The 23,630-nt window shown below is 46.1% G+C and overlaps 1 protein-coding gene across 1 annotated transcript in view; it reads left to right on the top strand.

Annotated features, from left to right (window-relative positions):
* Positions 1 to 4,375: 4,375 nt before the first annotated feature.
* The window catches only part of Hivep1 (HIVEP zinc finger 1), a 141,552-nt gene continuing 122,297 nt past the window's right edge, over positions 4,376 to 23,630 (top strand). The window contains exons 1-2 of the mRNA XM_059263124.1: positions 4,376 to 4,474; positions 7,794 to 7,936. Of these exons, the coding sequence (XP_059119107.1) occupies positions 7,897 to 7,936 (40 nt within the window). The 5' untranslated portion in view covers positions 4,376 to 4,474; positions 7,794 to 7,896. The remainder of the gene's footprint in view (positions 4,475 to 7,793; positions 7,937 to 23,630) is intronic.

Raw genomic sequence — 23,630 nt, 5'->3', positions numbered from 1 at the left:
AAACAATGACTTCTTTCCTTTTCTGCTCCACAGATGCAGAATATTATAAAGGTATTATAGTCTATTTTCCATAAAATACAGCCTTTATGCTTTAACCATTCGAATGTTCTCTGGATCCCAGTCATGAATGTATTGTGCACTAACTCCATGGCTCCTGGCAGATTATTTAACAGTTTAGAAATGGGATGAAGGAGAAACGGGAGACGGAAGCTGGCTACCATCACTCCCATCGCCATTCTACAGCTAGTGTGGCTTGCTGTAGTCTTTGTACCCAGCTCCCGTATCTATCCTAAATCCATCAGCCACAACAACTTTACTTAAAAAGACCATTCTCTGTCCAGATGTCTCCAAACGACTACCAACTGCTTGCAGTATCATGTCTTAATTCCTTCCAATCGATGAATGAGTTGGCTCTTCTGTAACTGCCTGGTGCCAGTTCGTTCTGACTGCCTCTCAGCCTCTATTAGAAAAACCTATCAGGACGGCCCAGGTGCATGGCTCCTGTCTGGGTCTGAATAGGAAGAGCTTCCCTCCCACTCTCCAAAGTGTCCTAATTTGGGTGTCAGTCATTTCTCACTTGCCCCAACTTTCTACTCCAGGCAGGAAATAACCCTCACTTAGCAGCTGCTTCTCTCTCTGGGCTTGAGAACTGGGCTTATCTTACTGGCAAATCCTGAGCTTTCCCTCAGACTCTACTGAGGACTCACCCTCTTTTGGAACTTTCTTTTGGATAGACCTTTCCCTCCACCCAAAGATCGCTCAGCAGTAATATAAATAACTCGTGCACTTTAATTGGCTCTGTTTATAAGCTGTGGCTTGTATCTTTTCTCCCTCCAGGTATTTTTCCATGTGTTTGTGCTGCCTCCATTAATTTGTAAACTCCCAGAGGGCAAGGCCTAAACACAGCCTGGTGTTGTCATAAAGGGCATGTGCCAGGGAGGATGAATGAGAGACGGTGCCTTTCCTTTATTACTAACCTGTTCTGTTTCTGATTTCCAAAGCATCTCTCCTTAGTGATGAGTCTGAGACGGGAAACAATGCAAAATATATATCCAGGTTGAGCTAGTGTGCAGATAAATAAAATGAAATCAAGACTTACAAGCTTTTCATAACAGATGCAGGAGGGTGTGCAGGTATTTTGACCCTTAGGGGAATCTGTAGTGTATTATTATAGTTTATCATCTTGGGAGTTGTATTCTTGCCTCTTCAAGGCTGCAGGAATATCTCAGAGAGAAAATAATATCTGCTTCCAAAGCTGAGGTCTAAAAACTGCACAGAGCCTGGAGAAACACCCAAACGATCTCATTACAAGTTTGTACTGTGAGGGGAAGGAAAAAGAATGTCATCTGGGAGACCTCCTTCTCTGATTCCAGCAGAGAAAGCAGTGCGGCTCCAAGACCAAGATCACTACTAGCTGGGAGAGCTCAGGTGAAGAAGGGAGTCCACAAAGGTCCTTTTCCAGCTTGGGTTAGAGCTGGGGCTTCCGTCCTCTGGCCACCTGCTGCGCTGGCTGCTAGTAGTACCCACAGAGGAGAGTATCCGACTGTCACCAGGCGCTAAGCTCAAGGTAGAACCCACGTAGGCGTTCACCAGATAACATCAAAGCTACGAGCAGGGGCCAGAAAGGGGTGGGGTGGGGGGGAGCAGCGCAGCGAGGGAACCAAGCACCTCCCCTAGCGTTTCCTCTCACGCCCACTTCCAACCTAGGAGGCTTTTGGTTTCTGCTTTTGTTGTTTTTAAAATGAAAAGTTGAACCCAGGAAGCTTGGGAGCAGACTTTTTGCCTTGCAGTTCGGTAAGTTTTCTTCACTCGGCTCTTTTGTCTGCTTGGCTTGGGAAGAGCCTGGTCTTAGGGGGACAGTGGCTGCTGCGGAGCTAAGCCGGGAAGGGTTTGTGGTCCGGTCGCCCCGAGTGGGAGGTGGGGGGGGCGGGGAGGGGACTCGCTGGTGGACGGGAAAGCCCAGCGTGCAGGGTGGAGGGGAGGGACTGGCGGCGTGACCCAGGGCCAGCGGGAGGAACCTCCGGGATCTCCGCGTGGCGGTGGCGCTGCTGGCCGCACGGGGCGGAGGGCTGGAGCCGCGGGGCCGCGCCAAGGGGGAGCCCGAGCCAGGCAGAGCCCGGCGGCCGCGTGGGAACCCGGGTTGGGGAAGGAGCCAGCGCGGTCCCGGGTTGGACCCGTGCTCTCCCCAAACTGCTCAGCTGGAGAAATGCGGTCAGTCCCCACAGGACCCCACTTCTCCCAAGGGGCGCAGCATAGAAGTTTACATGGCCCGCTGGATAGGCAGAGAGGGGCCCCTTGGAACCCCTCTGCTTCTCCTAATCTAGAACCCGGATCCCAGTTGTTCCAGGATTTTTGACAGTTCAAGCTGAAGTTTACCACTCACAGGCTAGTCCAGTTCAGTCATCCAATTCCGTTTATTTGCTATATTCTGAGGACTTATTATTTACTGTGTCACAAAACAAGCCGAAACAAGCTATTTATATATAACATAGCTGCATTTTTCCCTGCATTCTGGCACGAAATAAATCATATTTAGAAAATTCAGAAAACTTAACCAGGAAAGTGTTCTGTATTATGTGTCTCAGTACGGTTTAATACCTGTTTGCTGCTCAAGAAAATGACAATTCAAAATCAGATAGGCAGTTGGTTCAAACGTTCATAGCATTGCTATATCCTAAAGACACACTGGGTTAGTGGAGATATTTCTGTTGTGTTCAGCAACTATTGAATCAAAGAATGCACCCGGGCACTTAGCTTTTTTTCTTGCGTTCCAAGTAACACAAACTCGACATACGAAGAATGTGTCTTTATCCTAACACATTAGCTGTATGTTCACGTGTGTCTGCATGTTTAGCTTTGGAGTCAAATAGCCCAACTGGGGGAGGGGCGCTACATTATGTGTTTTGTCAGTGCGACCCACTGGGTGTTTCATTTAATAAAGTGGATGCTATCCCGCTGAAAAAATTAAAATGGCACTATTTCATTTCAGGGCTAACATAGCTTGTTTGTTGCCCACCATCTGAACTTTCTAGTTGCATGATCTTTCCCCCTATGACCAAATTTACTTTTTAGTAGGCATATTTCTCCCTTTGCAAAACATTATTTTTGGCTCTAAGCTTGCCATTACTGAGTATTCCATTTTTAATCATTTCCATTCTGGGGCTTTGAGCTTTTCTTAGCTCGAATGAGCTAGAGGTAGGACTTCCTCAGGGGATTTTAGGGGTCAACCGTTAGCAGGAACGGCCCGGACATCTTTATGAAAGCCTTAGGGAACAAAACAAGTTTGCACAGATGGTCAGCTGTTGGTAGGCGTATGGTCGTTTAGCAAAGAATATTTTTGTTTTGCGTCTTTTTTTTTTTACACGTTTTTCTTTCCAACTTTGAGGTGGCCCGTTAAATCAGTCACTTCTGCCGGCTTTATAGTGGATGTGTGGAACTTTTAAAATTCAAACTGCTAGCATTCTTTATGTCTAACCTTGAAAACCTGCTTCCTTCCCCAGATGCAGCTCTCCTGATAGTTCTAGAAGTTTCCAGGCCCCCTTTCTCTAACGCTTTCTAGCAGCCGGGGTCAAATTCTGGTTTGTAATAAATTAGTCTGCCTTCCCATTTCACTCCCCTAGAGTCCCAGAAGCCCGCCGGGTGGCTCCGCCCTGCACCCCCTCCTCGGCTCCCAAAGTTCCCTGGCGGGTTAGTCCCCAGCTGTCAGGCGGGCAAGGAGGGGTTAACTGCGCTCGCTGCTTGGGCTCTGGGAAGCACCGGCTCTCTCCGGAATAACCTTGGCTTTCCTCGGTCTTTTAATAGAACATCCGCCACCAAAAAAGTGGTTTCAGTTCAGAGCTTAATAACGCGTCCCCTCCGACCCTCTGAACCAACACCCCGCCCCCTTTCTTTCTCTTTTTTTAAAAGTTATTTTTCAAAGTTAATGAGTTTCAAGTTTCACAATGATTTCCCCTTCCCTCTCCGTGGAGCCGAGGAAACCCCCTTGGGGTCCCCCCCTCCCTCCCGTGTCCTCCTCCTCCCCACTAGGGCCAGGGCGAGGGGCGGGGCTGGGAGACACCATGACGTCACCGGCCCGGCCCACATCCTGCTCTAGAAAGTCAAAAGACGGTAAAGAGAATCGGGCGCCGCCCGGCCCCGCCCCTCCTCCCGGGCCAACCGCCCCCGACTGCGGCCCGGCCGGGCTTCCCCGGGCCGCGGAGCCCCGCCTCCTCCCCCGCCCCGCCCCGCCCCTCAGGCCGCGCCTCCTCCCGCGTCCTGGGTCCCCGCGGCGGGGCCTGCGGCGGCGGGCGGGCGGGCGGGCGGGGCGGCAGGGGGCCTCCGGGCCGGCTTCACGCGAGCCCGCCCTCCCGCCGCAAGCCCCCGCCCCGCCGCCCCCGGGGATCCCCTGCCGCCCCGCCCACGCGCGGGGGAAGCCGCCGACCTTCGCCCTGGTCGCCCTCGCGCTGCCAGCCGTCCTCACGGACACCCGGGAGAGGTAAAGGCCCCTCTCCCGCCGGGTCTCACCCGGTCCCTCCCGCGCCCCGCTCGCGCCTCGGTGCCCGTCGGCAGCTGGACCGGGCGCGGCGGGGACGGGGCCGCGGGAGGAGGTTTTTGCTTGTGTCCCGGTTGTCAAGTGCAGCGCGGCTCCCGACGGGTGCGGGCGGGGGTGCGGGCCGAGCGCGGCGGTAGGGGCGCTGCACCCGGGAGAGCGCAGCGCGGGGGGCGGGGGCCGGGACCACCTCCCCCTGGCGGGCGGGCGCGCGGGTGTGCGTGTGAGTGTGTGCGCGTGTGCCGGCGCCGACCTTGCGGAGGGGATGCTGCGTGCGGGAGCCGCTTGCCACTTCGGCGGGTCCTGGCCGCACGGGCGGCGGGAGCTGCGGTCCTGCGAGTCCAGCAGGTACGGAGGGCCGGCCTCCCGGTCGCCACCGCCGCTTCTCGCAGGAGGGCTCGGCGGGGCTGCGGGAGACCAGGCCGCGGCTTCCGCACCTCCCGGCTTTGTGGCTCGCTTTCCCTTTCGTTCTTTGCCCGGAGTGCCTGTTTACTCCGGGCCACCTGGGTAGTTTCTCTCCGGGTAGGGCGCGCGCCCGCCGCCGGTGGATCGGGGGAGGTGGGCAGGAGCGCGGGGCGGCTCGGGCTCGCCGCGGGGTCGGGCTCCAGCAGGAGTTGCGGCTAGAGAGGGGAGGGGGCGGTGGCGAGGCTGGCGCGAGGAGGAGTCTCAAGGCTGCCGCGCTTGCCTGCTCTGTCCTCCTCCTCTGGCTCTCCGCATCCACTCCAGGCTCCTTCCGGAGCTGGCACTTCCATTCCCCCCTCCTTCTGGCATGCGAAGCGCTTTGTTCAGTGCAGCGTTGCAGAGGGGTTTTCCCAGGCTCCGCCCTCCACATTCATTCATGTTTTTTCTCCTTGCGACTGTCTTTACGCTTTTTGATCGTGTCCTGTTTTTGCACCTTGTAGCATGTATTTCTTTCCTGAGAAAGAATGGTTGATCACTCCTCCTAGTCGCTACGGTGCTGTCGTCTTTGGAAATAACCCACTTCTCCACCTTGGATTTAAACGTGGGCTGGACAGCTAGGGACAGGGGGTGGAGGCTGCAAAACCGGGTCGCCCAAAGCTGTTACAGGTTGGGAATTTGCATATTCTACATTTATGCTTGGGAGCTGATGGGGGTCACGTGATCGGCTTACAATCAGAGTTTACGCTTTAAAAACTTCGTAATATTGTGACCGCTTAGAAGCTTTAGTTTTAATAAGGAACGGAGCATTGATACGCTTTATCTTTAAATTCTCTGTGCAGTCGGAACCTTCTTGAATTTGATAGATGATGCCTCTGTGGTAAAGGGAGGTGAAGAGCACTATCTTTTGTAGGTCATTAGCTGGTGCTGCAAGAGACATCATCCATCGTTGACCATCGTGTTTCATATTCTTCCTCCTGCATTAGGTTGTGAACAGTTTGCGCTATGCTTGTGCCGACTAACAGCCGTGTTAGAAATAGAGCCGCAAGCACATTAATTGTAGCTGCCTTTTCCTTATGCGTTTTAGCTAAAGTGAAAGCATACATTTCTAAAACCTTATTCTGGGATCTTAGACACATTCTTTCCCTTAGAGGCGATCTTCCCGGGAATTAATATTTAAGCATTTTCGTGTGGCAGGCAAAGCTTCTACGTTGTTTAGCTTGGTCCGTATAACAACCCTTCTGAGGTGGATAATGTTTCCTGGTTTTACAGCTTGGGAAATCTGATCTTTTCAGAAAGGTTAAGTACCTTTAACAAGGCCACACAGTATGGGGTAAAGCCTGGCCTTGAACCTAGTCTGGTTTGATTCCAAAGTATGTCCTCACAATTTGCTGTGTCATTCATCATTGGGAGGGGGTGTCTAGGGTAGGTAAGTGTTATCTTCTCTGAGGAAATGCCCATGGAGTCATGTGGGGCCACATTCCATAGTTACTGATCTGAGGCAGGTTTCATAACCTCTCCCCAAACTTGTTTTTTTTTTCCTCCCCTCTGTAAAATGAATGAATTAGAGCTGTTCTCTCAGTTGTTAGGATTAAGTTAGGTGATAAGTAGAAACTCTACAGTAAAACAGACACCCACTAAGTGTTCTCTCATGCTGTGTGCAGTAGTAGATATGAGAGGTTTTAAACAAAGCATTCTTATTCTATTCTTTATGTTTGCTGAGTGATTAACCCTTGCTTCACCTTTCGTGCCAACGTAATGGGCTCTGCTTATCAGCATTGTTGGAGGAAGGTACGGCTAAAATTTTAACTGATTATTGAGAAAGAATCTAATGGAAGAGAGGAGACTAGGGTTGCTGATTTGGGCATTTGGGTGGTTAGGTTTCAGGCATATAACCTTTTTGTGCCTGACATTGCAACATAATGTCATGGCTCAAAAACCTTGCAACAGAGTTACCCCCCCCCAAAAAAAAAAAAAGGTAAAAGAAAACTTGTAACATTTTAAATAAGTTTACCTTTTTGTGTTGCGTGGCATTCATAGAGATACCTAGTTAAACTTGGCTACTGCCCATGGGCTGTGGGGTGGACCTGCCTGTTGGATAATTACATATTGGCATGATGCATTTCAGATTGCTTTTGAAAAGGCACAGTCAGGACAGACTAGGTTATGCTGCAGTAACAAGTGATTTCCAGGCCTCGGAGACAAAAAACCAAAAGGCTGCTTTTTGTTTAGGCAGCATAATCATATTGTGTTACTGGCATTGCAACCCTTTAGTAACATACACAGACTAGAACAGTGCCGGGCCTGTGCCAGAGAGGACAGAATGATCTGGAAGATCTTTCTTTGATAACTAAGTGAGCCAGCATGGTTGTGAGGCTTGTCTGTGTCTACTCAAAGGTCAACATGCAGCTGCTGATCACAGGCATGTGCAGTCCTGCTTTGAGCCTGGAATGGAGGTGTGCCCTCACTGGGGAACAGCCACCATAGCAACTGTGCATGTTAACTGGGCCAACTGAAATGACATGACCAGGACATTGGGCTTCCCTTAGGAATGGGCACATGGACTGTATACAGTGTGTGTCTTTTTACCTCACACTAACTTTAACTGTAATTCCAGTAATGCTACTCTAAAGCGAATATTTTCACTCTTGTCTAATCTATGGCTAATGACTTTTTTCTCTTGTTTTCTCAACAAGAGGGCCTAGGGAGTGATGAGATGACCTGTCCTAGGCTTAGTTCAAAGCGAATGATGTTTGCAAAGGTTACTTTGTCTTGTGGTTAGGTCAGCACTGCTCTAAGCTCTAACATTTGAAGTATCCTTTTCTTTTGAAGGAGTGAGATTTACTGCTTTTATCTTCCTTTCCAGCATGTGGATTAACTGATGTCGGACAAATACATGGAGCCAGCCTTTTGTAACCTGCTCTTCCAGCAATTTCTAAGAAGAAAAAGGAGCTCTTAAATCTGAGAAAATGCCTCGAACGAAGCAGATTCATCCCAGAAATCTCCGAGGTAAGGCTCTGTTCAGTGAAGAAAGGCTTCCGGGGACCTCGTCATCAAGTGTGTCGCTGGGGGTGGGTCCCTTAGACACAGCCTGCTTCATGGCCAGCTCCATTTTGTGTCACTCCTTGTCTTATGTAGTAGCTGTCCCTTACGTGTTGAATGAATTAATTCCACAGAATTAGTTTTCCAGTGACCTGTTCAAGGCTGAGATTTGTCATTTCTTAGCAGGAACTATGGAATCTGAAATGGATGGTTGATATTTTCTGATTATTGAATCACTGTGATTTTATCTTCATTTAAAAAAAGAAAATACCTCCTCTATCCTTTTTGTGTCTATGGGAGATTGAACCCTGCACTTGAAGCATGCTAGGCAGGTGCTATCCAGTGAGCTTTCCCACTGCATTCCCATACCTGTCGGAGATTGACTTCTGTAAGTTGTGTGAAGATGAAGAAGTGAAGAAGGTTGGCATTGACATTTACACAATACGTTATTTGCAGAAATCAGAGCAAACTGACTCATTTTCAACAAAGAAGTATCTCATCAGTATTTGTGTATAAGGCTGGAGGTCTAGCCTGGGGTAGGATGTGGGCTTAACATGCTTGAGGCCCTAGGTTCTATTCCCAGCACCAAAAGAAAATTTGTGCACTAAAGTGATTTGCTTGTTTATTTCTACACAAAAGAATTAGGTCTCAGATGACCATTCAGTGCTGTGGGACGTGGAGCATCTGTCCGGTTTTCAGTTGATCCGTGCTTTGAGGTGATGCTGAGAACATTCTTCAACATAGTACATGGTACCAAATCGCAGAAGTATGGTTAAGGGCATTTCAGAAATTGTTGAAAATTCTGCCCTAACCCCAAGCCTTTTATTTATTTATTTTACCAAAACTCAAGTCAGAAACTGTAACAGTAATTTTTAAAATCAAATATTTTAACACTAGCAATGCAACACAAAGACCAAGACTGATTTGATACATTCATGCAATGGTTGGAGACTTTTAAGTTGTTACATGTTTCTAGAGGAGCAGAACACTTTGGACGGTTTAACAGGGCACTTTACAACATGTAATTGTTTGGAATCTGAGCCGAGGTATTTCAGGCAGGGTTCCTTGAGTGTGTGATGGCCGGTTTGGTACAAGTACACTTGTTCTGTGTCCAGAGCTAAGACCGTAGTACAGTCTATGCTGTAACATCAGTGAGCACTGCGCCGTTCCCCCCCCCCCCCGCCGTCCCCCCCATTTTGCATTCATCATGCATTTGGTTTTCAATTAATTTTTGGTCTGTGCTTGTTTAGAAATCTTTTACTGTTGCCAAAGTTTTCTTTTTCAAGCCCCACATTCAGTTTTTTTTTTTTTTTTTTTTTTTTTTTTTTTGGTTTTTCGAGACAGGGTTTCTCTGTGTAGCTTTGCGCCTTTCCTGGAACTCACTTGGTAGTCCAGGCTGGCCTCGAACTCACAGAGATCCGCCTGACTCTGCCCCCCAAGTGCTGGGATTAAAGGCTTGCGCCACCACTGCCCGGCCACATTCAGTTTTTAAGAACTAAGCAAGTGACCCACAGTGTAAGAATCTGAGCTGAGGGAGTTGTAACACAGGGGTATTTGTAAAGAGTAGTACAGTGTAAGAGGTAAAAGTGCTACCTTGTCTGAGCTCCTCGCTGTATGTGGAGGCTGCAGCCCTTGAAGCTGCCTTGCGTGATAAGAGTGTGATGAGTGACCCTGGTGTCCTGGAGCATGGGCACCATGGTAGACTTCATGAATACTGGGTTGTCAGGCTGTGCTTATAAAAGTTGTGTTTCATTCAATAGTAAATGAACATTAGCATACCAAGGTTATCATTTAATCTTACAAATGAAAAGAAAACTTGACTTTTTGGCTCTTGTAATAACAATTAGCATGAAATAGAAATACATTTTACAACTGTCAAAATATTTTGTCTTTATACTCTATCAGTTTTTTATGTTTCTTTGCTCTTTATTTTATTTTATTTATTTATTTTTGTTTGTTAAAAACTGAAAGCACAACAAGCCTGATGGTGGCGCACGCCTTTAATCCCAGCTCTCGGGAGGCAGAGGCAGGCAGATCTCTGTGAGTTCGAGGCCAGCCTGGTTTACAAAGTGAGTTCCAGGACAGCCAGAGCTGTTCCACAGAGAAACCCTGTATCGGAAACAACAACAACGATAACAACAACAACAACAAAAATAAATAAAAAAAACCCCAAACAAACAGAGAAAACAAACTGAAAGCACACCTTAGTGACTAGGGTTAGGAGCATCAGCGGTCCAGTTTTCTACCTTGTCCCCTTGGAAGGTCTTCAGGGATCTTTGCACAGCTGACTTTCTTGGAACTGTCACCTCCTGTGATGACAGCATTTTCTTCAGGATCCCTTCTTAGGTCCTGCCTGAGGCCACTCTACAGCACTCTCTCCCTTTCTGTCTCTCTCTTTGTGTGTGTGTGTGTGTGTGTGTGTGTGTGTGTGTGTGTGTGTGTGTGTGTAAGTGGAAGTTGTAAACACAGCAGCAATGCTAAGGATAGTGTAGTAAACACATAGGCCAGTAGCATTGTTTGTATCAGCATTATTCCACACTGTACTACCCACTTTGGCATGCCTGCTGTGCGGCAGCTTCTCTGTACCAGTGTCCTCACAGGGAACAATGCTTTTTGCTGTGCGGTCGTTGGCTGATGGAGTTTTCAGCTCTGTTGTACTAGGAAAACGTACCTTAGGCACACACACTCAAAGTAGAGAGATCTTAACAATTAGACAGTTCGTTGTAAGTGTTCTCAGCAGAAACATATGTGGCCAGTCATAAGGTGAAATTTGGACATATGATCAATTTTCTGAGCTACTTGAATCATGAAACAGTGCTTGTTTCCTGCTTTAAAATGCACTAGAACTCTGTGCTGGCAGAGGTGACTTCCCTGGGCTCCTGTTGTAACGGATGAGTATAGTGCAGAGTTTAATGAGGTGAGGATTTTTTTTTTTTTTTTTTTGGTTTTTCAAGGCAGGGTTTCTCTGTGTAGCTTTGCACCTTTTCCTGGAACTCACTCTGTAGCCCAGGCTGGCCTCGAATTCACAGAGATCCACCTGCCTCTGCCTCCCGAGTGATGAGGTGAGGATTTAGCTGGAGCATGTTAAATGTAACATTTGGAAGTCACAGAGAAACCATGGAACTTGAATATGTATGCTTCTCTCTCTCAGAGTCTGAGCTTTTTGAAGAGTGGACTTTATCTTGTTTACAGCTGCAGGCAAGGCACTTGGGGTAGGGATACTTGTCCAGCTGGGCATTTGGAGGCCTGCCTTTATGATTTATCTGCCTAGAGGGAACCATATTCCAGTTTGTATGAGGGCAGCAGGTGGCCTTCTAGCGGCCTTAGCTAGTTAATAGAGCCCAGAAATTTGTTAATGAATCCTAGACTTAGGGATTAATTTGTGATTTCTTAGCTTTACAGTTGTGTAAAGTGATACACAATCAGTAGACACCCTCTGTAGCTGGGATTGGTGGCTGTGGCCTGAACCTGTACTTGCAGCTAACTCAGGAAGCTGAGGCCCAAGGATTCCTGAGGCCAAGAATTCAAAGTTAGCTTGGGCCACTTAGTGAGACACTGTCTCAACCGATGAACAAGAAAACATTTATTGTCCGTAGAGACTGTTGTCGGTGGTTGGCCATTTTCTTAGGATGTGCTCCTGTGATCTCTGGCTGCTGGGCAGTGGCGGTGAGTCTCAGCAGCTAGTCAGTTTGCCATTAGGAAGGAACAGTGGACCCTGGAGTGCACTGTGGTGTGCTAGGCGAGAGTGGTCATTAGTCAAGAGTAGTCGATGCACTTTCTCAGTCTTTTCTTTATTTTTTGTAAGGATTGAATGTAGAGCCTTGTACATGTTAGGTAGTGCTCTATATCACCGAGCTGTTTCCCTACCCTTTAAACTCATTTCTAAGTTAAATTTGTTCCTTGGTGGTTTCACATTTCTATAATGTAATCTAATCACACACCTCCTGCCCATTTTACCCCCCTTCCACCATGTCGACCCTCCCTCCTCCTAATAAAATCCCTCCACTCTTACATCTTTTGTTTTTTGTGTTTGTCAAACACATTTTCAGCTTAGGCTGTTTTCAGTCAAGGTATATCAGTATATGATCGATCTGAAGTATTCCTTGGCTCATAAATATTAAAAGCGTGCCCTCTGTACTATTCAAATATAGAATAAATAAGAATAAGAAACTTGCATCTTTTCTGAAATTAGGATATTTTTCACCTTTTGAAGAGGACTTGAAGTGTTAAATTCTGGCCCATCACAGTAGACGATTGCTTAATTAGGGCTGTTTAGTAAAGGACAGACTGGAATTAGAGTCACATAGAAGTTCAGGGATGAGGGCCTTCTGCAGGGCCTGCTTCCTCTTGGACAGAGTGTGAGCCCCTCTGCTCACCGGGCAGGGCCTGCAGGAGCATGAAGCTTGCAGTTCTGCTGGAAAAGCTGAGTACAGAGAGGCAGGTAGTAGAGAGTGTGGAGTTCTCACAGCTCTCTGCTGTAGGGGTGTGTGTGTGTGTGTGTGTGTGTGTGTGTGTGTGTGTGTGTGTGTGTGTGTATGTTTTCTGCCCCTGGGAAGTTTGAGATTGGAAATAAGCTACCAAAATTAATTTTTAGGCACGCATATGAATCTTATAAGTACCATATTGTCCTGAAACAATATGTATGCATTGTGCGGATCTTACTATTAGGCCTGTGGGCTCTGTTTCCCAAAGGGGCAGGTTTTTGTTTTCAGAAATGCTTTCATAGACAGATCTGAGAAGACTTGATCTGGGCAAAGGCAGAAAATAGGTTTGAAACACATGAGGCTGAGTTATACAGGTCTGGTGCTCTGTCCGCTTTGTAGGAATTAGGTTTCCACATCCTTGTCTTATAATCCAGGCAGACTCTGTCTGGGCCCTTTCCCGCTCGCACAGTCCAGGCGGTTGTAGAGTTCCAGCACTGTGCTCTGTGGAGTGGATGGAGACCTGTGAAGAGCAGAGGAAAAGTACCGCTGAGAGGAACCCTTCAGAGTGACGCCCTCACCTCCCTGGAGAGGGTCTCTTCCAGCCCTGTGCTCTACCGACCTTGCTAGGCAGACCGTGGTGTGGCAGATGTCAAGGCCCAAGATCCCACATGTGATCCTAGTGAGATGACGGGGAAGCAGGGCCCTTTGGCCCACAGTCCATACTCTGAGGATGGAGGGCCATCCTCATCACCTTCCTGGGGTTTTCCTTGACCTCTGAGGCGTCGAGGCTTGAGGAACTGATAACTCACACGATGATGATGCCAGCCATTTCAGATGCAGGGCTGTCTTGTGCTGTACTAGTTATTCTGTGTTTCAAAGCTGTGGAAAAGCGAAGCGCTGCTACCTGTTTTTGTTGTATTTGAATGTAAGATTTCAGAGCCTCACCTTCTTTAAGATTAAAAGTCAATGTGGAAAATACAAGGTATTAGTCTTTTTTGTTTTAGAAATCTTATTTTGAGAATTTGGTAGGACTGGTTTTCACGTTTATTGGTTGCGTGCATTTGACTGTGAACACCTCAGAGAATGACCCCTTTTCACCCTCTGCAAGTTAACTTCATTAAAATATGCCAGGCAGCATTTGGGGCTCATGCGACCATGGCCATCCTTGACTCATATTGGCCATCTACTGCTGGGCATATGGGGCCTGCCCTTAAGTGGGTTGTATGCCCAGTGAGACTCCATTGGAAGAAACTTGTGAGTTAGGGATGAGGGCTTGTGTCTGCTTCCCCTCTCAAGATCCCATCTGGCTTAGACCTGTACAGGCCCTGTGCATGCTACCAAAGTCTCTGAGTTCATATGTGCACCAATCCTGTTGAATCTGGAAGACACTGTTTCTTGGTGTCCTCTAGCCCCACTATCTCTTAAAATCTCTCTGTCTCCTCTTCTGAATACTTCCCTGAGCCCTGAGGGGAGGGGTTTTGATTACGTCCCATTAGGACTGGGTGTTCAAGGTCTTTCACCCTTTCCATGTTGTCCAGTTGTGGGTCTCTGTGTGTGGGAAGTTTCTGTGATGATTTTTGTGCTCTGTGCTTTTGATCAGTGCTGAAGGCCAAGAGTTGGACTTCTTGATATGACCCCGAGCTGTGTGGTCTTGTGCAAGTTGTTTTCCTTGTTTGTAAAGTGCAGATAGTGGGTAAAGGCTAGACCTCAGGGCTACAGCAGTGTTTGTCACATGCCTGGTACAGGGTAAGCACTTGAAACACAAGTCACATCCCAGAACTGGCTTACGTCAAACCTCTGGGTTGCATGTGTTTCACAAGCAGAGGACAGGAGTGTCCACAGAGAACCCTTTCTTTATTGATTGCACTTGGTGCTACACAGGCCGCTTGTCTGCACTCACGGAAGGTCATTCTTGTCTTGACTACTGGAGACTGGGGATCCCGGAGAGGGCAGCCAGGGCAGAAAGCCACCAGGGAAAGCAGGTCCATGCTCTCCACCACCCCTTCCGTTATTCCCCCTGAACTCATTTAGTCCTTGCCTGTTTGTTTGTTTGTTTTGTTTTTAACATGTTAAAAGAGGTTAAACAATGTTAGTCTCTCTCCAGTATTAGGAAACTGAAAACTTATAAAATATTTCAGTGTGATTCATCACATGGGATTGGAGTTTTGTATTTAGGTTGGGAGATAATTGCCATTTCAGTCCCCTGTTCCACTCTAGTGTAGGAAGAGAAACTCAAGCTGCTTTTCAGGGTTCTCTCACTAGTGAGAATATTTTCACTTGCTATCAGTTCATGGGCCTGCTCTAGTGGTGGTTTTCATCAAAGCTTCTACCATGAATGCAAGCTTGCCTTGTTAATGTAAGCATTATCTTATTGAGTTCATGAGTAGACTCTGTCTAATTCTAATGATTGCCATGGGGGAATTCTGTTTACACATTGCTTTTACACATTGTTTTACACATTTGAATGTTAGGTCAGCCATTCCATGCTGACAGCGAATGATTTGAGAGGTCAGGAATCCTGTAGGGAAAACAACCCCTTGGCTTATTTGAAATACTTTTCTGTATGTGACTGAAGCTAGAAAGGAAGTAAGTAATAATTTAAAAACTAGTTTTAGATGATATATATGAAAAAAAACCACTGGTGTTTCTAGGAGCTGTCACATAAATGGCTGGTGTTATTTAATTTGACTGGAATAGTATGGGAATAGACTTAATATAGAAAACCTCCCATTTCGTTTTGAAGGTAATTATTTTTCAGTTCATGTTGAGAATACATTTGATGCTTTCTGAATGCTTTTCAACATTAGCCAATTTTTTTTCTTTTTGAAAGAAAATATAAAATGTAATAATATAATTAACCACAATAAAGATTTTATTTTAAAGCATCTTTGCACAGTGTGTTCTGGTGAAGTATAATTTTTTTCTTACTGTAGAATAGAAGAGTAAGTAATGGGAATAAAAACTCCTCTTGTACACCTCTTCCTAAGTCCCACAACTAGAACGCAATGATTTGAGCGAGGCTGGGTAACGTTTGTTCTTGTGTTCAATATTTCATGAATAGATGAAGTGCTTTACTTTTCAATTTGTATTTAGAACATTTGACAGTGTTTTTCTGCATATTAATTACAGATGCTCTTCTGAAATGTTTTACTATGCCAATTGCAGTACATCACCTCGTTAGAGCGAGTACTAGAGATTCCTCACTGAGCATGAGAACGTATATCCACACAGGGTCATTTCACAAGACTGTTCAGTTCTTGAAGAAGGCCCTTTTGACTGTTGGGTTTTTAGACTCATATACAGTTGTAGAGGATTATGTTATTATTATTATTGAGACTTAGTCTTAGTACGTAGCCCTGGCTGGCCTGGAATTCAATATGAAGACCAGGTGGATTTTGACTCATGAAGATCCCTCTGCTTCTTCCTCCCAAGTGTTGGGATTAAAGGCAAGAGCCACCATGCCTAGCATATTACATTAGTTTTTGCTCTTTCCATTGTAAAAATTTAACCAAGTTTTGAGTTGGGTCTATGGTATTTTCCGTTCTAGAGAGTACTGTAAGACTGCTGCTGTGCAGAGTATTTAAACATAGAAAGCACTCACAGTATGATTGGTTACAATTAGAGTTACAGTGTAATTAATGTAGGAGTTTCTAAGTATGAATGGAACCGTGGTGGTCTTGACATGTGCATACCTATTGGATCGATATAAAGCCTATTTGTTGAACTGGGTGGTGGTGGCACACACCTTTAATCCCAGCACTTGGGAGGCAGAGGCAGGTGGATCTCTGTGAGTTCGAGGCCAGCCTGGGCTACAGTGAATTCCAGGAAAGGCACCAAAGCTACATAGAGAAACCCTGTCTAGAAAAAAAAAAAAAAAGCCTGATTTGTCTGATACTAAATGATGAGTATGAATTTAATGGCTGTGCTGTTTGGAAGTGTACTTCCACCTTCTTGTCTTATAACTTTGAGATTCGTCACTGAAGAAAACTGTAAGACCAGCACATAGCTGTCTAATACCTACAATATTCAAATAAAAGTGGTCTAGACATGCAGTTAGGGGAGTATGTTATATTGCAGAAGTAAGTGAAAAAGCATCCACGCCTTGGAGCCTGGGTGGTTTCCCAGGCTCAGTGTTCCTCTGCTAGCACAAGTTGGAGTGGGGAAGACCTGGCTCATATTTGGTTCATTCAGCCTTCTGTACAGATGAACAGATTGATAAATGAGTCCACTTTGTGCCGCCTACTGCTTTCCTGTAGATGATATTTGTGGAGTGTTCTTTCCAATATTTTGGTTTATTTTTGTTTGTGTTGAGATGGGATGCTTCCATGCTGCCCAGGATAGCCTCAAGCCGTAGACTCAAGTGATGACTCTTGAACAGATAAGATAAACCAGGCACCTTGTGTCCAATTGTTTTAAAATTATATGGCTTCCCATAGTTAGGCTGTCCTGGGCTGGTGGCAAGGAAGAGGCTGTGCAGATGGTTTTCTGGTGTTCAACGTAGCTACCCTTTCCACAGGTCTATCACAGGGCTGTATGCGAAGTGCTTTTTTCATGTGTACTTGTTTCAACTACATGAAGTAGGTGAGTTATAACCATGTTTTATAGCTGAGGAAGGGAGGGATGGAGAAACTGTCACTTGCCCAGAGTGTCCCAGCTGGGATCTACATAGCCACCCCGTTGGCTTCCAACCTGCACAGTCACGCTCACACTGGCTGATGTTGACAGCAGGCAGCTCTTTCCTGATGGGCGAGTTTGTCAGTGTTCTCCATCTATGGAGTGAAGCGTCAAGAATAGCGTACAGAACCAATGGGAGGGAAGCCAGGGTTAGGAGGATTACAAACTTTTTTCCTTTTAAGTCTTTGCTTTTTGAGAGTCCATTTCAGAGCTGTTTGTATATATGACTTCAAGTTGCATTTGCCATCACAGACAATCCTGGCAATTTCCAAACTCTGCCTAAGAATACTTAGTCCTTAAAGATGTTTGTGTATGTGGTTTGCTTAGTTGTGCATGGTTGGAAGTAGAGATGTCTTGCCTAAAAGTAAGCAGGGCAATATTTATATGAAGGTTTCAGAAGAATATCTTAAATTTCAGAGGTGAACCTATTAAATATTTAAGCAAAATGTAACTGACATTCTAAGCTATTCCTTGTATGCTATGCATCGCAGAAATTAGAACAAGCAGATTTTTTTCATTGTTGGAGGTCTCCCATGTTTCAGGTGTAGGTAAGGTGCCATGAAGCACTGGTTATGGGGATCAGAGTTTGCGGGGGGGGGGGGGGGGGCGTATTTCTTTTCTGTTTTACTTCTTGTTTTAGTGAAATAAAACCTAGTTCCTGCCTTAGTGTCCAGTATAGATGTCTCCCAAGTCCAGGAAAAGGTTAGGAGTACTACCACACACAGCTGCTCTAGTGGACTATGTACATGCTGTAGGGACTGCAGAGGAAAAAGTCAGAAATGACATCAGTGCTGGAGCATGGGCATCCTGCTCAGAGGCATCCACTTCAGGTTTTTCTGGTGAGAACTTGACTGAGGAAACAATGTTGACATAGTTTTTTTTTTTTTTTTTTTTTTTTTTTTTTTTTTGGTTTTTTGAGACAGGTTTTCTCTGTGTAGCTTTGCGCCTTTCCTGGAACTCGCTTTGTAGACCAGGCTGGCCTTGAACTCACAGAGATCCGCCTGCCTCTGCCTCCCGAGTGCTGGGATTAAAGGCATGCACCACCACCTCCCGGCTTTGACATAGATTTTTAAAGAAAGGAAACACAGACTAGCAGAGAAAATAATTCCATCAAGCTTTGGTAGAAGAAAGAACAGGGTGGCGGGACCGGTCTGGGATCCTGGGATTGTTGGTTTTTTAGTTAGAGTATATTTCTTAGTGAAGTTGAGTTTTAAGGACCAAAGGGTAAAGACTTCTTAGATTTGATATGTGTAGTTTCTACTTTTTGGTAATGATAAAATTATTAAGTTAATATTTTTATGCTACTAGGGAAGGTATATTCGACTTTCTATAAGAAGTTCTCTAACTTCTTATAAGTCTTTACCAGGTGTTGTTATTCTACATTATGACATTAAAACAAAAACAAAGAGACTCGAACTTCTGTGTAGGGCCAACTGTTTGTTGATATCTAGGGAAGAAGATGGAAGGTTAAAAGAATGGGCAGTCTTTTAAAAACCGTTCAATACCCTCAAATGAACCTGACAGCAGAAGTCTTTTTCTTTGGTCTCCTGTTGATGAGCAAGGAAAGAAATGGCCACAGTTGAGTGCATAGATAGCAGATCTCTGGTTCATTCCTGAGTAGCTGTCATTTTGGAGCAGGGTTCAGAAAACTACTGGCCAAATCCAGACTCTGTGTGTTTCTGAAATTGTTTCTTTAAAACGTACTGCGTCTGTTGCCTCGTGTTCCATCTAGGGCCGTTTTCATGGGGGACGGCAGCGATGAGTAGCTCCATGTGGCTGACTAAGCTGAAGTATCTGCTTCTACATAGAGCCAGGGTCAACACACAACTCAAAACCTGTGTGCGAATCAGTAACTGCTCGAGTGGCATTTTCTTCTCTGACAGCAGGAGCCTTTGGTGGTCCTCAAGTACGGTGACAGCAAATGGCCACATTGACTTCCATCACACAGAAGGCTCTGTGTGGGCTTCTGTTGCCCTGCTCTGCCCTATGTTAGTCAGGACATACAGACTGTGGTGTTCAAACACGAAAATCCAAACATCGGTGCAACTATGTGACCAGCGGACATAGCAGACATTCAGCTGACAGCGAGGCAGTGTGCGCCTGCATAGCAAGGGGTTTGGGTGCCTTGCCTAACCTTCTAGATGCTGCTGGCTTGAGCTGATCTTCTGTGCTTCCATAGGATAGTGTCCAGTGTGTGATGATCCACATTCCAGTCATACAGAGTCTTGGAGGAGCTTGATTTTTCCACTAAGGATGGATTTTATGAGAAGTTATTGCACAGGAATGTTGCTCTTTCAATCTCCAGGCAGTAGAGTTATTGCCTCAGCCACACTACGATGCAGTGTGTATTTGAGCTTTGTAAAGTGTGATATCTAGTCAGTAAAATCTAGTGTAAGTGCTCAGTTCAGAAATGTGTAGTAAGTTTAAAGAGTGAGCAGCCTTTGGCACAATCTAGTTATACATCACGTGTATGCCCACCCCCCAGGTGACCTTCAGCCACTGGGGGTCTGACCTCATCCCCAGCTCCAGCCGCCCTGCTTTCCTGTTCTACATGGCCCTCTCTAGAAATCAGGTAAAGGGGATCATAAGAGAAATTGTCTTCTCAATACATTTAAATCGTATTTGGCATAATGTGTTTGAGATTCTTCCACACAGTAGCGCACACCAGAATTTTATTACCTTTTGTTGTGAAGTGGTATTTTTTTATACACAGCCTGCTTTTTTATTCATGAGCTGATGGACATGTGGGCTTGCTCAGTGTGGTTAATGTTACTATCAACAGTCTGGAATCCACAAGTCCAGTGGGATTTAACCTCCACTCTCCCTGATATTATTGTAGCTCATTCTTTGGGCTACTGTTTGGTGTATGTTTTCTTATTCTTTAGCCTTTTGCTTATGAGAGTCTAAATTAAAGCCTTAGTAGACAGCCCATTTCTGCAGCTGCTTCGTCATACATCCTAATGGTGGCTCTTCAGCTTCCCATTCATGAATTGTTGCGTTTGTGCCTGCCACTTTTGCTGTTTCATTTCTCTTTACTTCATACATTTATTCCTTTGTACTTTATTGGTGTCTGTTGGTGCTTGTCTTGATTTCCGTTTTTATGATCTTAGTGGTTATTCTAGAGCGCGTCTTCCTGCATCAATCTCTGGGAACAGTACAAACCAAACTCGAGTAAAACACATACATTTTGCCCAAATCTCCTTTCTTCCTTTCTGTTCTGCCATTGTCATCAGTGTTTGACCATGTGTTACAAAGCCAGCTAGACAGGGTGAGGTGACAGCTTTCTGCAACCTGGTTTTTTTTTTTTTTTTTTTTGGTTTTTCGAGACAGGGTTTCTCTGTGTAGCTTTGCGCCTTTTTCTGGAACTCACTTGGTAGCCCAGGCTGGCCTCGAACTCACAGAGATCCGCCTGGCTCTGCCTCCCAAGTGCTGGGATTAAAGGCGTGCGCCACCACCGCCCGGCTACAACCTGATTTTTAAAAACATCGGAAAAGAAGAAATGAAAAGAAATATGGAACAGCCTGTGTCTGTCTTCATAGTGGCCATTCTAGGCACTGTTCTGTGAACTCAGCCTGTTGTCTTGTGTCCCTTCAACTTAGAGAAGCAGGGTTCCCAAAGCCAAGGCTCTTCCTGCACAGTCTCTGAATCTTTTTATTCCCCTTCATCGCAGAAGAACTGGGTTCATGGGTTTTAGTGTTTCTTTCTGTGCTCCAGGCCTCCCATTGTCTGTGATGAGAAGGCAGCTGTTTTTGTTGTCATTTTTATTTTCCTTAATCTCTGTGAGCTGAGTTGGGCTTTCCACAAGATAGTTAGTTAGTTAGTTAGTTCCCATTGCCTTTCAGCAGTTGAGTGGGATGTGTTCAGATGCAGATCTCAGGATGCTGTCTTTAGATGTCTGGATTATTACTGCTATTTTAGTAAAGTCTGATCATTCTATTTATTTATTGTTTGTTCGTTTATTTATTTATTTATTTATTTATTGTGTGTGCGTGCATGCGTGTGTGTGTGTGTGTGTGTGTGTGTGTGTGTGTGTGTGTGTATGTGCATGAGCATGTGCATGCACATGCCAGTCATACACAGATAGAGGTTGACTTTTGGGAATCAGTTTTCATCTTCTATCATGTGGGTCCTAGGGATTGAACTCAGGCAGTCAGGCTTGGTGGCAGGTGCTTTTACGAGTCATCTAACGACCCCCACCTCTTTTATTTTGAAATAACTTTAAAATTAGCATATGAGATATTATATATTGTTGCAGTATTTTCTTTTTCTTTTCTTTCTGGTTTATAGAGACAGGTTTCTCTGCGTCACCCTGGTTGTCCTAGAACTCACTCTGTAGACCAGGTTGGTCTTGAACTCACAGAGATCCGCCTGCCTCTACTTCCTGAGTGCTGGGATTAAAGGCTTGCACACTCCCCCCCCCCCCAGCATGTTGTTGCGGTATTTTCAAAGTGCTTTAGTAGATCTGCCCCCCAATCTGACTCACCTCCCACCCCAATCCCTTCACCACTGTCTTTTCTTCATTTGTGTCCTTTGTGACCTTCTGTCCGTCTCCATCCTTCCTCACCCATCCCACCTCAGGCCTCATTTTCTCTCATCACTCATACAGTTGTCCCTTGGTATATGAAGGTGACTGTTTTCAGGACTCTCTGCAGATGGTCCAGCCCATTGGTGGGAGTGGCATTCCTGCACACGTCCTCCTGTTTCCTTAATTATCTCCAGATTGCTTGCAGTTCCTAACACAATCGAAGTACTCTGGAAATCATTGTTATACTGTACTGTTCAGGGAGTAACGATAAGAAAAGAGTTCGTGTGTTCCCATATGGTATAGCTGCTGATCTCTTGTGTGTGTACTTGCACACACGCATGCCATGGTACCCGTGTGGGGGTCAGAGGACAACATTGGTGTTGGCCCTTGCCTTCCACCTTGCTTGAGGCAGGGTCTCTTTGCTGTTCACTCTGCACTGTTTTCAGCAGGCTAGCTTGTCTGAGGGATTCCAGGGCTCCTGTCTCTGCCTCCATGTTGCCTTAGGACCACTGGGATTATGTATCGGCCTGTGCGATTGCTGTTGGCTTTAGGGTGTTTGGGGATTGAAAGGCAGATCTTTTTTGGGATTGAGAGGCAGACTTGGGGGGCAAGTGCTGTAGCCTGTTGAGCCATCTCCCTAGCCCTGTGTTCAGTGTTTGTTCTTGTTTTGTTTTCTAATTTATTTTCCCTTTAAAGCTGAGGTTTTGAGGGGTCACACTGTGTATTTTTGTGTTGGCCAGAGATTGGTTCAGAAAGCTTTCCCTCTCCTCAGATGAATCCACGTGAAGGCCAGGCACACTTTTGAATTGCACGCAGTTCAGATACTTACTTCCTTGGCTTTTACTTTTAACCTGACCCTCTGGCGTCTTTGCATATGATCACGGCAGCACCATTATCCTGTCTGCTGTTGGTGCAGAGCTTCTGGGGGGCCTGGAGTTGGGGCGAGTTTATCCAGCGCACAGTGGTTGCCTCTCCTCCCAGAGCTTCCTGTGAATTCCTTGGAATCTTGTTCATGCTGGTCAGGAGCTCACCATCAGACACAGAGAGCCGCTGGCTTTCCAAGATCACTTGTTTACGGGATTGCCAGGAGCTCACCATCAGACACAGAGAGCCGCTGGCCTTCCAAGTTCACTTGTTTACGGGATTGCCGTTCACCTGCTCCTGTGCCCTGTCTAGTGAGCTTGGCAGTGGCAGTGGACTTGCTGGTTTTGCAGCCTGCCCTGGGTTGAACTATGGCACTGCCTGAGCTGATGTTAGGGGGCCTGGGAACAGCTTCAGGGAAGAAAGCTCCAGGCCCCTGCTATGCTGATCTTACCCAAGAGGTCGGTACTTGCCATGAGGACACGAGTCTGAGTTTACAGATGACTGTGGTAGATTTCCAAAGTGCAGGGAATGGTTGACTGTGACCACTTTGCCCCTCTGGTTGTGCTTCAGGGAGAGGATCTGTGACCTTCCTTTATCTGTACTGGGTTAGCTATGTGTCTGGTCCAAACAGCCCTCTGCCAGACAGCATCCTGCATCTTAAGGGCATCGAGTTGTGTGCGGTGTGTGCTAATAAGCTTTGGTAAAGGCTCCTTGCAGAATCCCATTAAGTCAGCAGCGAATCTACATGCTGTTTGAAAGATGTAAATTATGAGGTGAATTGCTATAAGATACTTGTAGGCATTACTGATACTTAAAATCCGAAATCACGATACCAGTATTAGCCCACCAAGAACTTTAAATGCCAGTTGTTGTTACTGAAAGAATCGTTGAATTGGAGTAAGAGAAAAAAAGGAAGGACTTGGAGTTTGGGTTGTGGGTTTAGAAGCAAATGCTAGCTCTTTAATTTGTAAGCTTTGTGGGCAGCACAATGCTACTTTCTCTCACTGAGCCTTAAGCTGGGTAATTTGGAGATCACCACTCAGCATGCAGTCCACACAGTTTTTGGACTCCTCAGGGGATTGATTCTAGGACCACACAGATCAAAGTCTGAGTGCTCCAGTTCCTCACGTGAACGTGATATTTATATGACCCACATCTAACCTCTGATAAACTT

The sequence above is a fragment of the Peromyscus eremicus genome, chromosome 5 (assembly GCF_949786415.1).
Source record: "Peromyscus eremicus chromosome 5, PerEre_H2_v1, whole genome shotgun sequence".
Taxonomy (NCBI): Eukaryota; Metazoa; Chordata; class Mammalia; order Rodentia; family Cricetidae; genus Peromyscus; species Peromyscus eremicus.
Note: the sequence above shows the minus strand (reverse complement) of the source record. Positions and strands in the feature narration are given on the sequence as shown.